The 24,329-nt window shown below is 32.0% G+C and overlaps 1 protein-coding gene across 3 annotated transcripts in view; it reads right to left on the minus strand.

The window, feature by feature from the left end:
- ATG5 (autophagy related 5) overlaps positions 1-24,329 on the minus strand; it is a 143,937-nt gene that overhangs the window by 14,370 nt on the left and 105,238 nt on the right. For all 3 annotated transcript variants that reach the window (XM_081294736.1, XM_081294737.1, XM_081294738.1), the window contains one exon: positions 8,138-8,255. In XM_081294736.1, the coding sequence (XP_081150862.1) occupies positions 8,138-8,255 (118 nt within the window). The remainder of the gene's footprint in view (positions 1-8,137; positions 8,256-24,329) is intronic.

The following is a 24,329-nucleotide window of genomic DNA, read 5'->3' on the forward strand; positions in this document are numbered from 1 at the left end:
AAGTGATGACTTGCTTTTACTTGTTTGCATATATTATTTTGGCAAGAGAATTTTGCTTTTTGTTACTAAAGATGGAATAGTAGTCATGAAAAGTTTTGTTACCTACTTTTGGGAAAGGTAGGTTATTTCACTTAGCTTGAAATTAAGATAGAGAACAATAATTGAGGGAAAATCAGAGGCATCTTTTGTTAGGTCCAGTAATCTCATCACCTCCATTAATGGAGAATGAAAATAATCATTTCTATTTCTTTGATTATAGAAAAGACACATAAATGGGCTTAAATTAAGAGATTCTGTATCACCAAGAATAGCCAATGGTGCATGTGTGGGGGAAAAGCACAGAGATGAAGAGAGAATGAAGTAATCAAGGCAAAGAACTTGACTCATTTAAGTTTAGAATTTATGACAAATTTAAGAGAAAACTTAATTACCCAGTTTAAGCTAACCTAAAAAAGTTAAACATGACTCTAGCAGATCTTTGCTCCTAAAGGGGTATATTTGAAAACTTTCAGAATTCCCACTGTGACTCACATCAATGAGGACCAAGAACAGTAAGATCCAGAAAGTGCTGAGCCAAAAGGGAAGGCTTTCATTATAGCCAAGTGAACCAGTTTGGTGTTGGGGTCACACTATCTCAGTGCATTTACAAATATACCTTCCAGTGTTACATGAGAATAGCAACAGCACTAAATAAATGAATGATAAGCTATTTATAGTCTTCTCAATGAAAAACTTTCCTTTGTACCAACAGCATGCCATAGTCTCCTGATGGCCTCTTGCCTAAAATAGTTTTTATATTTTAACAAGTTATATAATGATAGTCAAGCTGAATAAAGAAGATGCAATGACTAGAGATACTTGAGTGAAATAAGTGTCTTCCTTTTTTACCAGAACCACAGTTCTAGTATTTCTAATTATGTTCAGAAGTTAACTTCTAAAGAAATAAATCAATGGCATGTAACTCTTGCCATAACTTCAGATATTCTATCTCTATAAGTAGCTTCAATATTGGCTCACATTTAGAATTCATCATAGATCCATATTACCAACTACTATTTTGTATAGTGGAATTACGAACAAAAACAAAACTTCCTTAAAACTTGACTTCATAAATTTCATAAGCATATTTCTCTTATTTGTTAAAAAAATTTTTAAAACGTTGGAAGATACAAACAAAACAAAACAAATATTAAAACCTTGGGAAAAGATAGGACTGTGAAGGCTAACAGCAATAATACCTTTGGTTTATTTAATTCTATAACCAAATTATGAGACAGTTAACAGGCAACATCCTTGTTTGATAAACTGAGTAATCTGGATTCATTAAAAACAATTTCCCAACTCAAACCATATGAAGATATAGAAAGACACTATTCATTTAATTCAAATTCTAAATGAATGCAAAAAGCACTAGTGAAATTATAAAAATTATTAGTTTATCATAAACACTCAACCTGAGGAGGTTTGGGGGACTGCAGTCCTATGTTTCTATGGCATGAGTCTGCAAACTGAAATGCCAATTTGTCTGGGGGTTCAGAGTCACCATGCAGATGACTGACAACCCTAAGACATCAAACAACTAGCTTTAATACTATCTGAACACATGGAGGCTCTACCTTGTAAGGTGACCATGAGATTTACATGTTGTTTTCCTAACTGCTTTCTATATGTAAATTAATCAATCACAACATTTAGCTCACTTCATCACACAATCTAATCATATACAGCAAAGGAGAAAAAATATGAACATGCCACTTTTTTTTTTTTACAATTCTGTGGTTTCTCATAAAACATATTAAAATTAAAGTAATTTCAGTTTTAAGTTAAACTGCCTAAATGGGGCATTCTAATTTCCCAGCCTCAGCTTCACTTAGTTCCCTCAGTGCCAACATTTCTGATCTTATCAAATACTTCATGCCGTAAATGGGGGAAAGACTGAAAAACATTTCTCCCTCAGCAAACAGAGTAGGGACATTTTAGCCCACATATTACCTGCCAGCAACCAGCAACTGATTAGCTGATGAGGGATTCTATAGTGGGCATATGTGACCTGATCCCTTCTCCTTCTCATCTAATTTCTGCTCATCTTTCATTTAAGATTTCTAGGTGGTTCCTAATATGCTTTGAATATCCCTAGTCCTGCACATATTACAACTGTACATCTTTCTATCCACTGCAATTACACCAAACCTTTGAATTGCTGGGGATTGTATTATACGATTTACATATCTTAGTATCCCCAGGGCACAAGATAGTATATACAACGTAAAGAAAATGAATACTGAATTTTTAACATTAAATGGAAACCAAAAGTCAAACTGCAGTTGGGAAAAGAGTAAATACATTCTCAGGAAGAAGGCCAAAAATGGAAAGGGGAAACCAAGTGGTTACAGGACTGTATTTCTTGTTGGGAAAGATATTGGGAACAATTACTAATTTGCCATGAACACAAGTCTTTCCTACACATGTGCTCTACTTGTCCAACATCAAATATAAAATAAGGTTAAGAGCAGCCCAATACTTACAGAGAACTGATCAATGGAACCTTAAAATATATTTTAAAAAAATGAGAATGAAGGGGCTGTGGTGGTATCACTCAGCGGTATCGCACTTGCCTGGCATGTGTGAGGCACTGGGTTTGATTTTCAGCACCTCATATAAATAAATAAAAATAAAGGTCTACCAACAACTAAAAAAAAAAAAAAAAGCAAGAGAGAGAGAGAATGAACATTTGATAATCCTAGCTTACACATATATATTAGAAGTCTGGGAAATGAAATATGATTAGACAAAGTTTATATCTTTTGTAATCTCCAAAATAAAAACAAAGTGCTATGATTTTTAATTTTTGTTACTGATATTTTAATATATGTTTTTCATAATGAACAAAGGAAGAAATATCTCACCTCAGGTCTGGTACAGAGGCTTAGATCTGAGTCATTTTAATTACAGCTGAAACCACAAAAACAATTTACCTGAGCTCACCTTTGGTTATTTCCTCTTACCTGTAACTTGGCTAACTCCCCTAGCCACTTGCAAATCAAAAAAGAAACACACAAAGCAATTCGTCATGACTTACTTCATGAGAACAATGACCTAAAGCACGTCTTCATAAATATTAGTACATGATACTTTTATATGATGAAATAAAAAAAAATTCCTTCACAGCTGAATCACTTCTTGTAGGTAGTAGTAGACAATGGTGCCACATAACTTTTACAAGTACTTTCTCTTTTTATCATGTGATGATCGTCAGTTCTTATCCACACACACCCAATTTTAAAGTCTTTCGCTTTCAACTAGAGTGCAGGTGTGTCAAAATACTTACATTTTATAATATTACAGGTGCACTGAACCAGTTCTTTACTAAAACAGTGACTTGGTATTTCTGAATATTCTTCACAGGCTTTTAAATGACAATTACTTTCTAAAAATATCCATGAAGTGAGAAAAGGAAGAGGCAAAGATAAATTTTTCTAAAGAAAAACTATGGGTGTAAGGAAAAATATTTTTCCCTCTTGGAATGAAACATGCCATCAAGAGAACCTTAAAAGTTTAGGTATTATTTGTCATTTCAGTGAAGTCTGAGTCCTTCAAACAATATGAACACTTTACAGTTTGGAGGGGAGATGTTTACAAGGGACTCACTGTTTTGCCATGAGCCTTCATAGCCTTCAAGGTTTTATAACTGGCGTATGTTTGTTTCTTATAGTTTTGTTAAAAAATCTTTTTTTTCCCAAGAAAAGAACTGTACTCATACAAAATTTACCAAGTTTTAAGGAAGCAGTTTTGTTTTTCCTTCTGCTTGCTCATAATCCCACTATATAAAGACAAGTACTAGGTTGTTTTAGTACCAATTTTAGAATAAACAGTTTAAGAGGTAGGTGTGTGGATTAAAATCAGCCACCTCACTGCCCCATCTTCAAATAATACAAGGGAAATCACACTGTTCCTTAGAAAAGGATATACAGACAGGGAAGACTAGAAACATAGGAGAGAATAAGAATCTTTTAAAGAATAAATAGCATCACACGTTCCTGTGCCATTTTTGTGTAAGGTTGTGTTAATCTTATATATACTCTTTGGCCTGGGTGAAGGAATGGCAAAAGTGAGCATGAAAAACACATTCTGATAAGGGGCATCAGACTGATTTCATTTATATGACTGATGTTTACAGTTATCATTTTAATAAATTCAACATAAAGAGTGGATAGAATTATATACAGAAATGCTAACAAAACAAAATAAACACAGTAGAAGTTCAGGTTCCTAAGATTACTCAGGGAATAACAATATCTTTAAAGGAGAATAGCAGGTAACATTTAGGTACTAAACAAAAATCACACAATGAACAGTTAAGAAAACACCAGTATTTTCAAATGATATTTTCAACTAAAATCTAAAAGTATTTTTTTAAAAAAGAAGAGAAAATGAAAATGGGCAACCACAGTAAAGTAAAAAAAACCAACAGTCCAGAAGGTGAAGATCTGAATTCTAAACCTAATTTTCTAATGAGCCAAGAGATGAAAAATTAAGAGACTGAAAAATAGAAGGCTCTACTATGACTATTCAATGATGTCAAATGCAAAATTAACTCCTAATTTCTTTCCACCCTTCTCTAATAAGTTTCCGCTACTCAAATACACGTAACATCTAGAAATAGGCAATCATGAAATAAAAGTGAATTGAAATTATAAATTCATAGTTAACCAAAGAAACAAAATAAAATTTTAAGTAAGTCCCCTGTCCTGGATTAAAAAGAACTGTTAAATTTACATCTTAAACATAACACTAGTTTATCAAGAGAGAATCCCTTATACCATCCTCACTAAGCATTACAGATCATTCTGTGTATGCTGACAACTGCACTGGTTGGGTAATAATAGATCATTATAGAACATTTTTCTTCTAAGGTTTTTGAGTTTCACTGTAATGGTCCCAATAATCAAGAATCTTATACAGAAATAAATTTTAAATGATCTGTGTGTGTGTTTGTGTGTTTTTTTTGGGGGGGGATTACTGGGGATTAAACCCAGGCCATGTGCATGCAAGGCAAGCACTCTACCAACTGAGCTATATCTGCAGCCCTAAAGTGACCCATTTTTGAAAGCAGATTGTTTTAAAAAAAATAGAAAAACACAATAAAGTAGCATTTAAATATTAAACTTAAGTTTCAATTTCAATTACTCTTAATTAATAAAAGCATTTTTCCCTAATATTCATTAAAATATCACTATGGGTCTCATCTAAATCAGCAATAAATATTATTAATCTCTTAATTATACCTCACATGGGAAAAACTAGTTTATATTCCCAAGTCCTCAAGAATATACTAAAATAGACACCAAGCAGATTAAAAGTAAACTCCCTTGAAACTTGGAAAAATGAACTAGAACAGTTAAGATTATTCCCAAATCAATGAAAGTTTCCAAAAATTCCTATAAACTAAATTCAAAATAAAGATGTACAGGAAAATGGCAACACTGATTGTCTCCAGTGAGGGGAAATGTTAAAGAGTTTGGTGTATAAAAGTTGGGAAGGGGGTATGGGGGTGTAGCTCAGTGGTAGTTCGCTTGCCCCACACATGTGAGGCTTTTGGTTTTATTCTCAGCACCACATAAAAATAAATAAACAAAATAAAGATATTGTGTCCATATATAACTAAAAAAAATTATTTAAAAAAAGTTGGGGAGGGGAATTTTTTCACTGAATTCCTTCACATATGCATTTTTTTATCTTGGAATTTTATAAATGTATTACCTATTAGATTAACAAATAAAATAAGCTTCAAAAACAAGATAAATAAGACTTTACCAAAATTAAATATTTTTACTCTGCAAAAGAAAAAAGATAAGTCATAGATGAAAACAAAACCTACATAGTTCTGATAAAGAACTTTTTATCCAGAAAATGTAAATAACTCTCAAAATTCAGTAATAAAACAAATGAAAAATTGAGAAAAGGATTTGAACAGACATTTCATCAGAGATTATTTATAAATACATAAAAACACACTGAACACAAAATGGATGAAACTCAAAAAATTATGCTAAGTTGCAAAAGACAACATACTTTACAGTTCCATTTATATGAAATATCCAAAAAAAGGTAAATTTTAGAAACAGAAAGCAGACCAATGGTAAACACAGCACAGATTAGCTGAAAATAAGTACAAGAGAACATTTGGAGGACATGGAAGTGTTCTAAAACCACTATGTGGCAATGTTTATACAACTCCTGTATTGTATTAAAAAAGTCACTGAAAAAAAAAAAAGTCACTGAACTGAACCCAAAAATAATAATTTAACTGAAATAGTGAAAAGTCACTCAGTAGTAAAGATGAAATAATATTGTAAGGTATTATTATAACCAACTTAAAGTAAACCACTACATGATTTAATTATAAATAATGATTTGAGGTGAAAATAGTACAGAGAAAGAATTCTAGTATTAGAGATATGAGGCTGTGTATAAGAGACCATCAGAAACACTGGATATATAATCCAGTAAAAATGTAACATTAGTGAAAACAAATGTTATATTAACACTTCTAAAAAATATATTCATAATTTTTAAAATGAATGAATTCTCTGCTATATCAATAATTTTCAGGAGTGATCACGGGTCTATTTCTTTAATCCCTTCTGGTAGGAATTCTGATGGCATTTCAGATGCTCCTTCTTTCTCCTTCCCATTGACCCTTTTTAAGAAGTGCTAAATATACATAGAAATGCCAGTTAGGTAAGCATACTTGACTAATGTTACACTCACAGAGAGGATGACATATACTGAACTCCACATTTTTTTGTAGGGTCATTTAGGTAGAATATCAACATTCTCCCCAATCCCACTGTTTCTAATTCTACTTCTTACAAAAACCACTTACTTAGATTCTTGAACTGTGCGGACAGTTAAACAACATGTAAATAACCTTGTAATCCCCCAACTTAAAATATATTCATAATAAAAGCAACATTTTCAAGTACTACTTTTATATTTACTAAAATATTATCTCTTTCCAACTAGGATTTAAAATATCAAGTTACACTTTCTTTGCTATATAAAAAATAAAATTTCATGCAGAATAGGCTACTGAAAATTTCTCTTTTTAAAATAAATGTAATTAGGGCGCAGGTTGTGGCTCAGTGGTAAAGCACATGCATGAGGCACAAGGTTCGATCCCTGGCACCACATAAAATCAATCAAACAAACAAACAAACAAATAAATAAATAAATGTAATCAATAGTGAATGCAGTAATGATTAGGTGAAGGAAAAAAGGAAAAAAAAAAACCCAAACCAGAATATCATGTATAAAATGAGCATTCCTAATGCCAAAATCCAAAATGTTTTGAGCAAGAATATTAACAGCACAAGTCGAAAATTTCATACCTGCCCATATGTAACAGTCAGTCAAAATACATGCACACGAAAAATATCATAAAAACGGCCTTCAGGCTGTTTATAGGAATAATAATGAAACATAAATGAATCTGATGTTTAATCATAGGTTTTATCCTCAAGATATCTCACTATATTTATGCAAATATCTAAAATCAGGGGGAAAAATCCAAACACTTTTGGTGCCAATCATTTCAGATAAGGAATATTAAACTCTATGTGTGTGTATATTTTTCCCTCCTTTCAAATCTACCAGAACTCGCATCAGAGATATGGTAAGAGGGCAATTTTAAAACAATGTATTTTATTTTGCTAAAGAGAATCAGTGGTTTTACTGCAAGTGTTTCTGTTACAAGCAATATCCCCCTACAAGATACTGAAAATTTCTTCCTGAAATAACTAGTGTTAAGTATGCTTATTTTACTTCATTAAAAAAGGGATTTATCAGAGCATGGCGGAGGAGCATGCTTGTAATCCCAGTGGCTTGGGAGGCTGAGAAAGGAGGATCAAAAGTTCAAAGTCAGCCTCAGTAACTTAGGGAGGCCCTAGGAAACTCTGTGAGACCCTGTCTCAAAATAAAAAACAAAATGGGCTGGGAATGTGGCTCAGTGGGTAAACCCCTCTGCATTCAATCTCTGGCACCAAAATAAACTAACAAACAAACAAATTAATTAATTAAAATTTAAAGAGAATTTAAAACAGAAAATGAAGTGTTTTAATGTTGCTAATTACATTACCTTCAGGAGCAATTGCAGAAGGACAAACTTCTTTGAGGAGATCGCCCAGTGTATGTGGCTGTCCATCTGCAGCCACAGGACGAAACAGTTTCTGAATGAAAGGGCGTTCAGTCGTTGTCTATTTGAAAAAGGGAAAGATAATCCAAGCAATTAAATTTTTGCTGCTACTCCCTATAAATTAAAAGATCTTAAATTTTATGTTGCTACTAGGTATCTTGTAATATGGTGTAACCAGAAGTACACAAAATCACAGATATGGTATCACTGGGAAACATGTTTAATGATATAAATTTATATAAATCTAATGCTCCAGAAATAATCAGGCAAATTCAGGAAATGGAACATTCTAAAAACAACAGGCCAAAAAAAATAAGGCATTAAAAAACAAAACAATATAAAACAAGAAGATATGGACAAAAGTGGTTTGTGTCAGTAACTTTTAAAAAAGGAGTATAATAAGAGATAATGCAAAAATAAAGCCTGGCTGAATACTACACTGGAGAAGAAAATTTCTAAAAAAAAATGCATTATAAAAGAATTTTTTGATAACTGGGGAATCATACCAAATACCAAAATTCTATAGTATAATAATGATAATCACTGTCATAATATATTGCTAATCATTCCAGTTTTATCCATGTTTAAAATGGTTTTCTTTTCCTCAACTATCTCGGTGACAATGAAGGCCTCATCATGACCCAGAGTACAGAGGCTCTGGAACTGGTCAGAGATTATGAATAACACTGTTGTTTATGAGCTCTATGATCTCCCACTAAGTTCCTCTCACCGTTATTTCGCATATTTCTTGAGTTTGTTGTAGGAATAAGTAAGGAATCGTGACAAGCACAAAATAAATATTTTTTAAAAATCCCTTTCCTCTTTACTGTTACTTACTTTTAAAATGGTAAGTTTAAATTTTAAGTTTCCTGGAGTAAAACAATCATAAAAATACAAAGGTTTGTGTGTTTTTTTTTTTTTTTTTTTTGGTTTGGTTTGGTTTAATCAAAGAGATACATCTCAATCTCTCTGACATAAGTGTTATAGATTTAGCTTTAAAAAAAAAACAACTAGCTTTAAGTGCTGACATAAACTAAAAATCTTGATAATATGCATTGATTATACTTCAATTCACTTCATTAACTGAAGTCTATAGGGATTAAAAAATATGATTGATAGTTTTAGTTTAAGAAGCCTATAGTTTTTGATACAAGTTGAAACCAAGAATAATATGTTCAGGCAACTGATTAATTATATAATAAAGATAATAAGGGTTAGGGGAGTTGAGAGGAAAAAGAAATGAATAGAGAAACAGTAATAATTTAAAATATCTACAATCCACTTTGAATTTCTATCTTCCAGACCATGAAGATGCTTTAAAGACTTTTTAGCAAAGGAAGTGGCATGATGAAAGAGACTTTTTCTGAAGGCTCATGAAAGCAGTACTGTGGATGATGATTTGGTTAAGAGGTAAAATCAGAATGACTGGTGAGAGGCCAGCTGATAAAGCAAGTCCATGTGATGACAACCAGGACTGAGACAATGGGAAAGACAGTAGCAGAAATGCATGCCAATTTAAAGAAAAAAAAAAAAAAAAAAACACCTCAAAATGCACCTCCTTTAGTCCAACCTGAAAGAAAAACAAAGCCAAAGAAATCTCTTCAAAAAGTTGAAAATCTCATACGAATCCTAATTAGTTACAGAATAGTGAGATGGCTTGGCTATGATAAAATTGCCTGAAAACAATATACTTGACAGGAAAGGTTAAGTAATCTTAGTTACATGTTAAAAAACAGACACTGCCCTCTAACCCTGCTGTTTCTCTGTATCTTTCCTTTTCCCACTCTCTCCTAAACCTGAGCAGGTGTAACCTTCAACAGTTTTTTAAAACAAAGTATTTTGTTTGGTAGAGGAAAAGCTCTGTAGACAGTAACCAAAAATACTTTCAGCAAAATGCTGCTTGCATTTATTACAGAATAAATGCAAGGAAAAGCCTATTCCAAATATAGTCAAGTAGGTTAACCAACATTAATGTGGGTAACAACATATGTTTATTTATTTTAATAAGTTGGAAATTAGAAAATGCATTGACAATAAGAGGCACAACCATAGTACAAACTTATAAATCATATAGATTAAGTTCAAGTCTTATGTGAAACGTAAGGCATATACTCCAATCAAAAAAATGCAAGGCTCTTTCTTCTTAAGGGAGTAAAAACTTAAAACCAGAAAGAATTGGCTTCAAGTCCTGTTTCTATCATTTGTTATGAAAACATGAGCACAATTACTTTTCTAAATCTCCATTTCCTTAACTGAAAAAATATAAATAATTACACACATACGAACACAAATAAGATGTGTACTAAAGGAGATGACGCCTACACTGTAGTTTTTTAAATAATAAAATGCACAACATGATCATGGCACATAGTAATTTGGAACTTAAAACACCAATGACCAGCTAGGCATGGTGGTGCACGCCTGTACTCCCAGCAGCTCCAGAGACTGAGATAGAAGGATGGTGAGTTCACAGCCAGCCCCAACAAATTTGAGGTGCTAGGCAACTCAATGAGACCTTGTCTCAAATACAAAATAGGGCTGGGGATGTGGCTCAGTGGTCCAGTGCCCCTGTTCAATCCCCAGTACCACCACCACACAAAAAAACATACCACCAACCAACCAACGACCAGGACCACAATTTTAGAATGCTGCAGTGCACATTTGATTTACTATTATCCAAACTTAGTATATTTAGTTTTTATTTCCTTTTACCTTCAATTTCTTTTCTTAAAATTCATTTATATGGAGACCAAAAACCCCAGAGTGATAAAATTCAGAAGCTTATATTTTAATATTTATTTATATGCAAGAGGGCAAAGGCAAAGTCATTTTGGGACTTTGATTCAAAGCTAGTCTTGAACTTAACCCCAAAGTCATGACCCATGAAAGAAAATACCAATAAGCTAGACTTCATTTAAAAAAATAAACAAAACTTTTCCTCTATAAAAAGGCCTAAAGAAGATTAAAAGACAAGCTACAGCCAGGCATAGTGTACATGCTATAATCCTAGTTACTAGGGAGGCTGAGGACAGAAGATGGCTAGTTTGAAGGCAGTCTGGGCAACTAAGTAAGCAAGACCCTGACAAAAATTTTAAAAAATAATTTATAAAATTTTAAAAAAGGTCAAGCCTCAGACTGAGAGGAGAAAATCTACAAATCACATTTCCAACACAGGTCTTAAACCCACAGTATACAAAACATGCTAAAAATTCAATAGTTAAAACAACAACAATGATCTAATTAGAGCATGGGCAAAAGACACAAGCAGAAATTTTACTAGAGGATATAGAGATAGTAAATAAGCACATGAAAATATGTTTAACACATGAGTGTCTGCTAAGAAAATGCAAATAAAACCATAATGTATCTGATATTACTACACACCTACCAGAGTTATCTAAAACAAAAATTAGTGGATGTTAACAGTATATACCTCAAAGGTTCTTGGTAAAGAGTAAGGCAAGGCATTATTTAAACAATGTCTAGCACATACTAAATGTTCAATATCAGTTACTGTTTTTATTAAACATGACTTAACATTCAATGGAAGCTTATTCAATATTAATATGGACTATGTACTAACTTATAAAACAAAAGGATGATTACAAAACATATTCATCATGTAGTTAACTCTTAATATGTTAGCATTAGTGCTAATTGTTGTTTTGCTCATATATATCTTATCATGATATAGTATGAATTAGAAATGTCATGACAATTTGTAATTCAATTTGTATGAATTACAAATTGTCATTTATCAAAATGACAATTTGCAAAAAAAGAGAGAATTTACAGCAAGAAAGGTACATAAAAGGCTCACTGACTAAGGAGTTAGAGACCATACAGAGAAGGAAGAATTCTATTAGAGAGCAACAGGAGACTGAATTCACTGAAACAGTGAAAACTGGTTATAAGAGAGAAAAAAACTTTTAAAAAATCAGATAATGACAAATTTTATATTCTGCTTTAAAGTTTTTTGAAACAGGCTGATTGATTTACTAAATGTATAAGTAAAATTTATTTGATAATTTAGATGGGTTGCTTAAATATATCAGAGTATTTTATTTGTAAGATTTGCAGGTATATTTGAAAGAAGTCAGCTATTAAACTACAACTGGAATCAGCCAATGTCTCAGAATGTAATTAGATTGATATGCAACTAGTACCCTGTGGTAAGAATTAAATCTAGAAAAGGAATGAGTTACAAAAATGGCTATATTATATATTATCAGTAGCATAAAATCAATGGAAAGGCATTAGAAAAACTAGGCTTTATAATTGAAAATCCCATCAAAACTGGACTCACATCCAGTCAGTATATTTTCACTTGACACCATTATTTAAAATAATGTACCTAAGTAATAATAAGGCAAATTTACTATTAATGTTTTTCGATCTTTAGCCAAGAAAAAAAAAAAAGAAAGAAAAGAAAAATGAAACAACAACAACAAAAATTTTAATATAATAGGTAACTTCAGTGAATCACACATAGTTGCTAACATTCCATTAAGAGTCTTTACAGATACTGCAATATAAACAAAACTTCAATAAAGAATGTATTTGTAGGGCTGGGGTTCTACCTCAAGTAATAGAGCACTTGCCTAGCATGCATGAAGTACAGGGTTTGAGTGCAAGCACCACCCCATACACATGAATATTGTTTCCTAATTTTGTTTAAAAATACAGTGGTAACGGATAACAGAAATACAGCAAGTGCTGAGAGAATGTTGTAAAGCTAGAGTACAAAATTTAACTCTGAAGGCTGGGAGTACAGCTCAGAGACCCTGGGTTCCATCTCCAGCACCCCCAAAAATAAAACAAACAACTCTGGACTTCTCAGGCAATAAAAGCAAAAGAAGAAACAAATTACAACCAGTTGTATAACTTTGTTTTCTAAGAATGCAAGATACACCAGTAGGTATAAAGTAAAATACACTAACTGTAGTAGAATGTAAAATTAACAGTGAGGAATTTCTAAAAAGAGGATGAGAACAAAGGAGGCAATATAGAGCAATCTTCAAGCTACAACTTGAAACAGATTTTTTTTTTTTTTAAATGGAGAAAGACTTAGGCCATTTTAGTACTCAGAAGGCAGCTAACTAACAATACTTGAGAGAAATCAGTGGATAAGAAAAATGTGGGCTAAAGACCACGGCATAGGGAGATTAGAATTTCAAATGTAGTGGAATGAACAAAAGCTTGGTTGGAATCTCAACTACCAATATGACTGACTTACTGTATGCCCAGGGCAAATTACACCCAACTCTAGGAGTTTGTTTCTTAATCTGAAGAATGGGGAAAAATTACATCTTTAAATGATTGCTGTGAAAATTAAATGACATAATATATAAAATTCTAATGCAACAGATAGTTAACATATGGTTATTTCTTTTCATTCCTCTTTAAAAACACTGTTAAATGTGTAACCAAAGAAAGTTAATAATATTTAGTTGTTACAGAGCCAATTACAGAGAGAATAAAAAATAATTAGTATTCAACCATCAGTTTCCATTGATATTTTGCTAATTAGAACAATAATATGTGATACAAAGACAAAGAAAACTGGGGTTTACACAGGACATGCAGTAGGCATTACCAATGACATCTGATACATGCTTCAAATTGTCACATGCATATTTGGCTTGAGACATAATCATGCATGTCAAATTTGGCATCACATGCTTTTCAAAAAAGGCCTCACATTAAAATTTGCTTAATAATACAGACAATTACACTACCTCATTAAATAAAAAGAACAGGCCATTTAAAAATTATGCTTTAAGACCTTTATATAAACAGTATGATGATGCAAAGTGAGGGAACTGGGAGGAGAGCTGGAGGGAGTCTGGATCACTTTATGGAGGAAAATAAGGAGACTTGAAAATAAGCACTAGTTATGCTAGGAGAGTCTGAAGCTTATTTTTAATATTCCCGACAACACTAAAAACTAACAATTAACATTTGAGAAGCTGTCATTATTACAGTCAAGGACAGTTAATCTCTAAAGTAATAGTGTCTTAAATGAGACTATGATTAAATGAAAAGAACCCATCAGAATTATATCCACACATCCAGTTTGAAGTTTGTATTTTGTCTTATATAAATTATTGTATTTATTATAATTTAGTCTAGACAATGCTAAATATATTTTGTAACATAAATACAAAGGGCATCCTCCGTATATCTGTTCATTAAGTAACATGTGTAACAGAAAAATACTATTTATCTACCTTAGGATCAAGATCAATTTGATATTGTTTATAAGACTATTTATACAGAAAAAGTTAAACTGTTTTAAGATTTTTTTACATAAAATTTATCAATAGAATGGCCAAGACACATATAAAGGGGCAAGACTGATGATTTTTAGTAATAATTATGCTCATTCCTCTTAAGATTTTTCCCAAAAGATTTCAAAGTCCTACTGACAATCACAGCTGAAATTTCATTTTATATAACAGGTTTAAAATATTTGCTAATTTTATTGAAAATCACACTAAAAATTTAGACTAATACAAGAATAATGAAATTGTTTTCTTCTTAAGAGTCAAAGAGTACTTTTGTATATGAACATATCTTATAGTATACTTAAATAATTAAGAAATTTGTACAAATAAAGATATCAAACTAGCAAGAAGAAAGTCGGAATAAAACCAGCTGTGCTGACCTCAGAAGCAAAATTCTGTTCTGATGTCCAGTCAAGTATCCTTCTGAGAAGAAAAGTGGGTCTAAACTCAGGCCAGGATCTAGTGAAACTCTGCAAAGAACATATTCTTCTGCGCCTCCTCTAAGGGATTTATATAGTGCACACTAAAATTTATGACATGGAAGTATCTATTGTTTTGTTTCTGACACAATAATTTTCTAAAATAGCATATGAAGGCAAGTGATACAGATCTCATGGTTGATACAATTAGCAGATCAAGGAATTTAAAAAACATAGCACTTGTCTACTATGAATAATATGTGAAAAAGTAATGTAGTATAACTATAAAACTTAGAATAAAACACAGGAGGAAATCTTTGTGGCCTTGGATAAATAAATGGCTTAGCTGTGACAACCTAAAAGCACAAGCAACAACAACAACAACAACAACAACAACAACAAAATGGAACTGAACTTGATGGAAATTAAAAACTTCGCATCATGAAGAAAATAAAAATCTACAGGGGAAAAAAAAAAACATTCCCAAACCATATATCTGATGAGACAAATATCCAAAATATATAAAGAATTCTTAAAGCTCAACATAAAGAGATAACCCAAATTAAAAATGAGAAAAAGGATTTGAAGACATTTCTCATTAGTAGATACACAAATGACCTGTTAAAACACATGAAAAGATACTTAGTTTCATTAGTCATTAGAGAAATGCAAATCAAAACCAAAATGATATACCCCTTCATACTCATTAAGATTGCTATAATTAAAATGACAGAAAATAAGTGTTGGCAAGGATAAAACCTTCATTCATTACTGTATGTAAAACGTAAAAATGGTGCGAATACTTGGGAAAATAGGTTAACAATATTTCAAAAGGTGAAACACAAAATTACCAACAACCCAGCATTCTCCACCTAAATATCTATCCAAGAAATAAATCTACTGAAAATATGTCCACTGAAAACTTCTACATGTTCACTGAACATCAAAACAATGTTTCATATTTTATTTCATATTTAAAGGTAGGCATTTAAAAACAAACCTAAATATATAAGAACATCTATTGTGATGTTTTCACTTACACATCCTGATCCCTACTTAAAATATGAAAGCAAATGTTTATCAGTTGATGAATGGAAAAACAAAATGTGAGATCACCATACAATGAAGTATTACGGGACAGTAAGAAGGAATGAAGTATGGATACATTCCAAAACATGGAAAAATTGTGAAAATATTATGCAAGTGAAGGAATCTAGACACAAAGGGTCATATTATGTGATTCTAATTATCTGAAATGTCCAGAATGGGCAAATACAGAAAATAATTCATAGTTTTAAGGGGCTGGAGAGAGGGGGAAATTATGAATGAATAGTAATGGCAATAGGATTTTTTCTAGGAGTGATGAAAATGCTCTGCAATCTTGTAGTGCTGATGGGTACACAACTGTGAATATTCTAAAAATCACTGCATAGCCTATTTGATTTCAGTGCTACCAAATTCAATTTAGAAAGATTTTTTTTCATTTAATTGCTTACTGAGGTTAATAAGATTCATATGGTGCTACTTCCAAAGGTATGGAAAACGATTTAAAGAGAAAAAACTGGGCTGAGTTATTATAACTTCTATCAGGTATAAAGTGAAGCAAAAAATTGTCATCCACAAAGTCATTCTGAAAAGCCCAGGGACAAGATCCTTACATAAGAATTCTCCAAAATATTTTGTAGTTATACTGATACAAAGGTAAAACCTGAGCATATATAAGATACTTTGGTGGCTTAGAATGAAGTTGGATTTAAGATTAAAATTTATGGTGACGTTAAAAAAGAAAATACATTGGTATTGTTTCAGATATAATGTTCGGTGTAGAAGAATATTTGGCTTTATAATAATTTTAAACTTTGAAAGCACACACCAAAGTTATAATCTCATTTGTATGTGTTCTTAGTTACTTCAAGTCTTCTGTGGAGAGAAAAAGGCAAGCATTTAAAAACAAACCTAAATATATAAGAACAACTATTGTGATGTTTTCACTTACACATCCTGATCCCTACTTAAAATACGAAAGTTCAGTAAACGAATTTTTAATAAGATAAAAGTCAATGTGCTTCAAAAACATTAAAGTTGTAAAAGCAAAAAAAAAAATCACTGCATAATATTCTTTAAGAGAGACCTTTATAATATTGGGATTAGATTAAGCTGTTGGTTTTTGCTAAAAAAAAAAAAATCCTCATATGAATGATAGAAGGAGTCCTTCCGGAGTGATGGCTGAAACTTCATGTTTTATTTATAGCTATATATCATACCATAAGTTTGTTTTACATGTGAGTTATTTAAAAACAATCATTATATTTCAAAAATGAAAAATGTAAATAAAAACAAAGGAGGTCAACAGTCACAAAATAACACCAGAGAAATATTTCTATCCTCATTGACTCAAAAAACCAGGTATCCCCCCCCCCAAATTGTATAGCATCATAGCAATTTTAAGTTGTCTGTGGGAATTAAAGGAACCCTGTCTTGTTTACCAATACCCATATAATATTCATTTTCTAATAATTAAAATGAAGCAAAAAAATTTTTTTTTAAATTACAAAATGCTAGTTAAAAAAAATGTAGGGGGCTGGGACTGTAGCTCAGTGGTAGAGCACTTGCCTAGCATGCGTGAGGCACTGGGTTCAATCCTCAGCACCACATTAAAAACATAAATAAATAAATATATAAAGTTAAAAAATGGGTATATAAAAAAGGGAAAATTTGCTGAAATCTCTGGATCATTTGAAATGTCCTTATGATAAACTGCTACCCATATTAAGGATTCACTGTAGTTTCTGAGCTGCCCTGGTACCACCGTAACCAGTGAGGGTAGCTAAAGAATTCCTTCTTCCTTCCTTCCTTCCAAACTTAGGAATCTTGGGATCTCTGGATTCCAACCCACACTGCTGGGACCTAAATGGGAGGGGGGAACTGAACAGTAAGAGGGAATACTTCTTGCAAATTCTGGAATTAGAATCCAGAATTAGAATCTGGCATGAAAAAATAAAAATGCTATAAATGCAGGTTAGTGTTTACAGAATGAATATCAGAGTACAATGTCTTTATTACTTACATGGCCTATTCTAAGAACTTTATTATTTACAATATAAGCTCCTATTCCCCCCCACACACAAATTTTTTTGTAATACATCATATGAAGAAGGGACTGTACAGACAATCCAAACTAAGTTGATGGTATTTAAATCTAATAACCCCAAACTGCCAGATCAGCAAGTCAAATTACAGGTTTCTTTCCCATAATGCAAGTTTAAAATACATGAATATTTTGTTATTTAGTATATTTAAGAGGTGACCTTTCAATAGGCTTCTCAGAGAATCAAATACATCAAAGATTAATTCTTGTGTAATTTTAGCGACTGTTTATCCCTATGAGAAATGGAAAGGAGACTGGAAAGAACCCAAATAAGAGGCATTCTGCATCAAAGAATTCACTATCAAAAGAGGATATATTGTGGCTAACAGCTACAATCACAGCATTTATTTTAAATACTCTCAGGAACCAGGTATTAAAAGTTGGCAAATTTTACCTCATGAATAATTATCAAACAACTACAGAAATGAGTAAAAGAGTGTAGTACTGTAATATAAATATGATACGTTATTCAAAGAATTTCATTTAAGGCTCCAAAAGTGGCATCATCATTTCCCAGAATTAACTGTAGTTAAAGAAACCTCTTTTGTTAGACAAAACATGAATTACACTAATATTTAATTGTGAACATTGTTAAACCATTGCAAAGAAATAAGGCTATTCAATTAAATGTGGTATGATACAGAAAATATGTAAGTGAAAAGTATTATAAACTTTAAAAGGATAATGCATGGTGGGGAAAACAAATTTGTGAGTTCTATTCCCTTAAGCATCCTCAAACAATGTAAAAAAAGCAGAGTTCAAGTTACACTTTGATGTGTAGATCCTTTTGAAAGCTACTCTACCCTGTTTTATATGAAGCATCTGTAGCTAAAATGAACACCTAGTGAAGAATATGGATGCTACATTACCTAAGCAGACGTCAGAACTGTCCCAAGCTGATTCTAAGTTACTTTAAACATGTACACAGAGTCAGAAATTAGCTATGGCTTACTTCTTAGAAGTAACAGATAATTACCCTCATCATGATGAAAAGGATTTTAAATGTAAGCTAATAGAGGTATTTTTCTTTTACCAGAGCTCTGCTTTTAAAAGTAAACTTCAAGACTAATTAAAATAGGAAATGCTTTACTATGTAATAAAAACACTTTTCAGGTTAGAGAAGCAGGGAAGAAGAATAGTTTCACAAGAAAGAAAATATGGGCCAGAAAGGTGGAAAAAGAATAAGAGGAAGGAGGAAAAGAAAAGAGAAGGAAAGACTAAAAGGTTAGGACAGGAAGACCTATTGAAACACATTATTTAAACTAGCAGAATAAATTCTTTCTTTTTGTATAAGGAAGGTAAACTATGCTTCTTCTTATTATGCTTCGAAAAACTTAGACAAAATGTTAAGAATAAGTATGACATTGGATTCCTAGGTATTTGGGTTTGAAAAAATGTTATTTCTTAATATATATTAATTTTCTACATTTCAAATGTTATGAAGAAGACAAATTCAATACGGTGTAAAGGATGACTAAATGAAGTTCAATAATAAGTAACATATTAATTTGACTTCTCAACATTTCATGCACATTAACTCAGCCACATATCTAATACATAGATCACTCACGAGGGAATTCAACAATCATTTGAAACCCTAATTCATATAATTTCACAACTAATACAGTTTGAATTAATTTGTGTTGTGCATATAATTGTGTCACAACATATATATGCAGACAGGTGATTTTCATGAAAGGATCACACCCAAGACAGACATAAAGTCCTCTCAAATGTTTTTTAAATCCATATCCAATCCTGTTGAACTTAATTATAATCAGACTCATCATTTCAATGTTCTTTCTCTACTTTTCTAATCCCTATAACCAATACTCTCAAATAGTGGCTCTCTGAACTAGAATCTACCCTCATTTACATTGATAGTCTTTGTTTAAGTAGACCATTTGAGAAATAGATCCTGTTTAAGACAGAATATATTCTGTAAAATGTTTGTAAATCATCATGGAAGTTAGATAATATAAACGAATGTTTACATTAGACTTTAATAACTGAGAATCAATATATTAGCACATCATAATCAATTTGCAAACAAGTAACCTGCCCAGGTAATGACTTGAATGTTTCAAGAATGTATATGTCAATACCTACATCTATGTGTAGCAATGTAAACCATGCACACATAAATATATATTTATAGCTGTACTTATGTTATCTGCTCCGCACTTACTATTATAAATAATCTCCACGGACCATACTATGAAGTATCATAAAATTCCTCAAGACCCTAAAATTTAAAAAACTAAAATAAAACACAAGAAACAGGTATGGCTTCACAACTTTGGTATATACTTGAAAGAGAGCATCACACCCTGACATGAAATATGAACAAAATTGTCCAAGCTCATGTCAGAAAAAATAGGAATATTAGTCTTTCCCTTTCAAACTTGATTTTTCTAATATTCTTAAATGATAACCACATATGTAACCTACTTGGAATTAATAGTCAGTAGTTGTTTTTAAAGTATGAGTAATTAGACCAAAAGCAATTTTCATATTTACCCAAAAGGAGGAACCACTACTAAGAATCAAAGACCAGTAATTCTGTTCTTAACAGACAGGTGCTGTGTGTTCTGGCATATTATATGAAAATAATTTATGAGAAGAACAGGGAAAGAATTAGTTTTCACTATTGGAATAAATATATGATTAAGCAGATTCTGATACTGTGAAACTGTCCGTAGGTTGAATGATCACCCTAAAAGGCATCATTCTGAATGTTGGCATTCTCTGTGGATAGAAAATGGACGGAAAGAAAAATGAGTTGGGCATGGTGGTACACACCTGTAATCCCAGTGACTTTAAGCTGAGGTTCTAAGCAAGTTAGAGAGATCCTGTCTCAAAATAAAACATATAAAGGGCTGGGGATGTGTCTCAGTGGTTAAGCACCTCTGGTTAAATCCTCAGCAGCCAAAAAAGCAGGAGGAAAATGCAAGAGTGACACAAGCCAATTTAGGCCTTACTGATCTTTCTGAGTGGTAAGGTTGAAGAAATAAACATTCTTTGGACAGGGAATAAAGATAGGTTTGCTACTGCCAGCATCATATTAAGCCAGCAGTAAACTGGGAAAATGAAGACCACATTGGTCAGTGAAAAATGGGAGGACTGAAGTCAATCAAAGTAGCAGCGAGACGAAAGTACAATTTATCTCTGGCATTTATTACCAAGATTGACAATTCTTCAAGAAAATCTAACATTGACTGTAATATGAGATGCTTAATAATAATCAGGGAGTAAACTCAAAAGAATTATACACTCATCTCTTTCTTATGATATAAATACCACTCAACAATTAGCTATGGAACGGCTCTATTTACAACAGTTTTAACATTTTTAAGTCATCTTACATTATAAGCTTCTACTGAATTTCAAAACTGACCATTGGAGTCTAACTTATTTTTGCTATATTTACTTATATTTTCAAAAAAGTTTTAAGAGAGATGAAATTCACAAAAAAAGAAAAAAGAAAAAAAAAAAGGAAAGAAAGAAATTAACAAAATGTGAAAAAGAGGCCTGGGGAATGGCTCAGTGGTACAGCACTTATTTACCTACCTGTGTAAGGCCCTGTGTTTGATCCACAGCACTAAGAAGGGTGGGAAATGAGAAAAAGAAAGAAAACACATACCTATAATTGACAGTAAGGTTTATTTTTACATATGTTAGATGTAAATATAACCTTAAAATAAAACATAAAATATAAGTCTTTAAATAAAAATGTAAGTTTCTTGTTATAACCAAAATTTTCTTTATTGAGAGGGCTAAAACTCCTCATTTTTAGTGAAATAATTAAAATCACCTCATTTACAAGCTCTTATAAAATGAGGTATTAATTATGTTGGTTTTAAAATTACCATTTATACATACTATATGTATAAGTATGAGGAACAAAGTTAAAATTATTTCTAAATCTGAAGGTTCATGTTTTGATATAATCACTAAAAAACTGATAATTACAGAAAGAATTTTCTGTGAAAGCAAGCAAGCAAACCACCCCACAAATTTAGCATTAAGTTTCAAAATCTTCACACAAAAGGAGGATGTTACATTTTTTGCTTTCTGTCCATGTATTTTCTCTAATAGAAGAAAATGGACAGAAGGTAGGAAGCTAAACAATGGGAAGAGTAAATAAGAAGTCAGGTATGTGTGAAAACTGGAATACAATCTAAAATGGAAAGTCATGATAGAATGGGGCTAAGAATACAGAAGTAATGAATTTTAGCAATATATGAAAGAGTGGCCTGTAGAGCCAGGCAGTGTTGACTGGGTTCAAATCCTGGCTCTCACAGTTACTAGGTGGATGAGCCTAGACAATGTTCAATGACCAATGGATATGTCAATTATGCACCTTTACAAGGGGACAGTAACAGCATATAATAATAGTAAGGATCAAATGAATAAATACATGCAAAATATTTAAAACAGTATTTGGCTTTCAATAAAGTACAAAATAAATGTTACTGTTATTCACTTACAGTTTTCTTTAATTATTAACAATTTTTAATCTTGCAAATATTCAGTGAAACAATAATTATAGCTTGGTGCAACAAGTTAGTGATGAGAGAATGTTGAATTTCATTTAATGATAACTAGTAGTTTCAAATAACAATAAAACTTGGCCCATCTTCATTTCTCTATCTATAAATCATACATACTATTTGACATCAGATTATTTTGAAATTATTAGACAAATCAAAATGTTAAAGCTCTTTAAAAGCTTAAATAGTAATAACATTTGCTATCATCCAGTGCTCTAAAATTAAACCAGAAAATCATCTACATCAAATTGCTACCATCCCTGTATATAACAGTTGTTTAATATACCTGCCACATATTTGTAATTAAGTTACTTTTATTTTTCAAAATTTCTCATAGAAAGCAATTTAAGTTTAAAACAAAGACTAGTAGCTTATTAGTCAGGGCATCCCAAACTTGCTGTGTTAGGCTGCCCCCTACAGGCCTCAACTTACCTATTTCTTTTTAAAGATATACTGATAGAGAATGTCATTCAAATTTTACATTAAAAGCAGTAACACTAAAGAAAATTATTATTCTTAATCCAATCATTATATTAGGAAATAGTCCCAAACAACTGTCTATAAAGATGGAAATGAAACAGATCTTGCCCTTGGTGAATTCAGTCAGTTTCTTTCAAAGAAATGACATTTACTTCAATAAAACCATGATGAAATACTGGAAAATGTCTTTATCTTATGATACTTGATAGAAAAAGAGCCAGAATGAAGATCCTAGACCCAAGTTCAGAACTATCAAATATCAAGCTGACAAGTCAGTTTTGTGCCAAGTTGTCTTATTTCAAAATTAAGGAGTCAGAGGATTCCTCCAGCTTCTACGGCTTTAATATTCTGTATTTACATCTGCCATAGCAAAGGCAGAAAGAAGTAAGTGTTTTAAAAGAGTTTAGAGAAGGAATAACATAGAACGAACAGCTGGTGACACATGTGGAAAGATCAAGAAAAAGTGATTAACAGGTGATATTCTAGATGAGTTTAGAAGCACTCTGAGAGTGATGGCTATTCTGAAGAGTTAACCCGAGTAAGAAAACAATGGGAACTTGGATAACAGCATATGATGTCTAAATTTATATGTAATATGGAATTAACATCAGTGTAAAAATCAATAGACTGGAGGGAGAGAAATAAGGTAGAAAAATCTACTAAGAACAATTAAAATAGTTCAGTTAGGAGGTAGAGGACATGAGTGAAAATGGCAAGATGGGGTTACAAGCAAATGGTTCTGGTATGTTAGAATGTACAATTTGAAAAAAAATGAACTAAAATTCTATCAAGATACTGAGCCTAGTAAATTCAAGGAAAGTGGTAAAGAGGAATACAAAACTAAAACAGGAGATTATGTGAATATTTTAGAAGTGACTTTGAGTGGAGATCACTCTGCTAAGATCAGAAACACAGTGATAAATGGAGTGAGCTATACATGAGGTATGATCTACTGGTCACAAAATAAAATATGGGAAGAATGACAAACCATCACCATTGATGTTAAAATAATTCACAGCAGTCGCCTGTAATCCCAGCAGCTCTTAAGGCTGAGGCGAGAAGATCGAAAGTTCAAATGAGATCAGGCGGTTCAAGGTGGTATGGCCGTAGACAGAGGATAGCAAGTTAAAAGTCAGCCTCAGTATTTTAGCGAGACCCTATCACTAAATAAAATATAAAAAGGGCTGGGGATGTGGTTCAGTGATTAAGCGTCTCTGAGTTCAATTCCAGTACCAAAACGAACAAACA

The sequence above is a fragment of the Spermophilus citellus genome (assembly GCF_964194105.1).
Source record: "Spermophilus citellus genome assembly, chromosome: 5".
In the NCBI taxonomy this organism is placed as follows: Eukaryota; Metazoa; Chordata; class Mammalia; order Rodentia; family Sciuridae; genus Spermophilus; species Spermophilus citellus.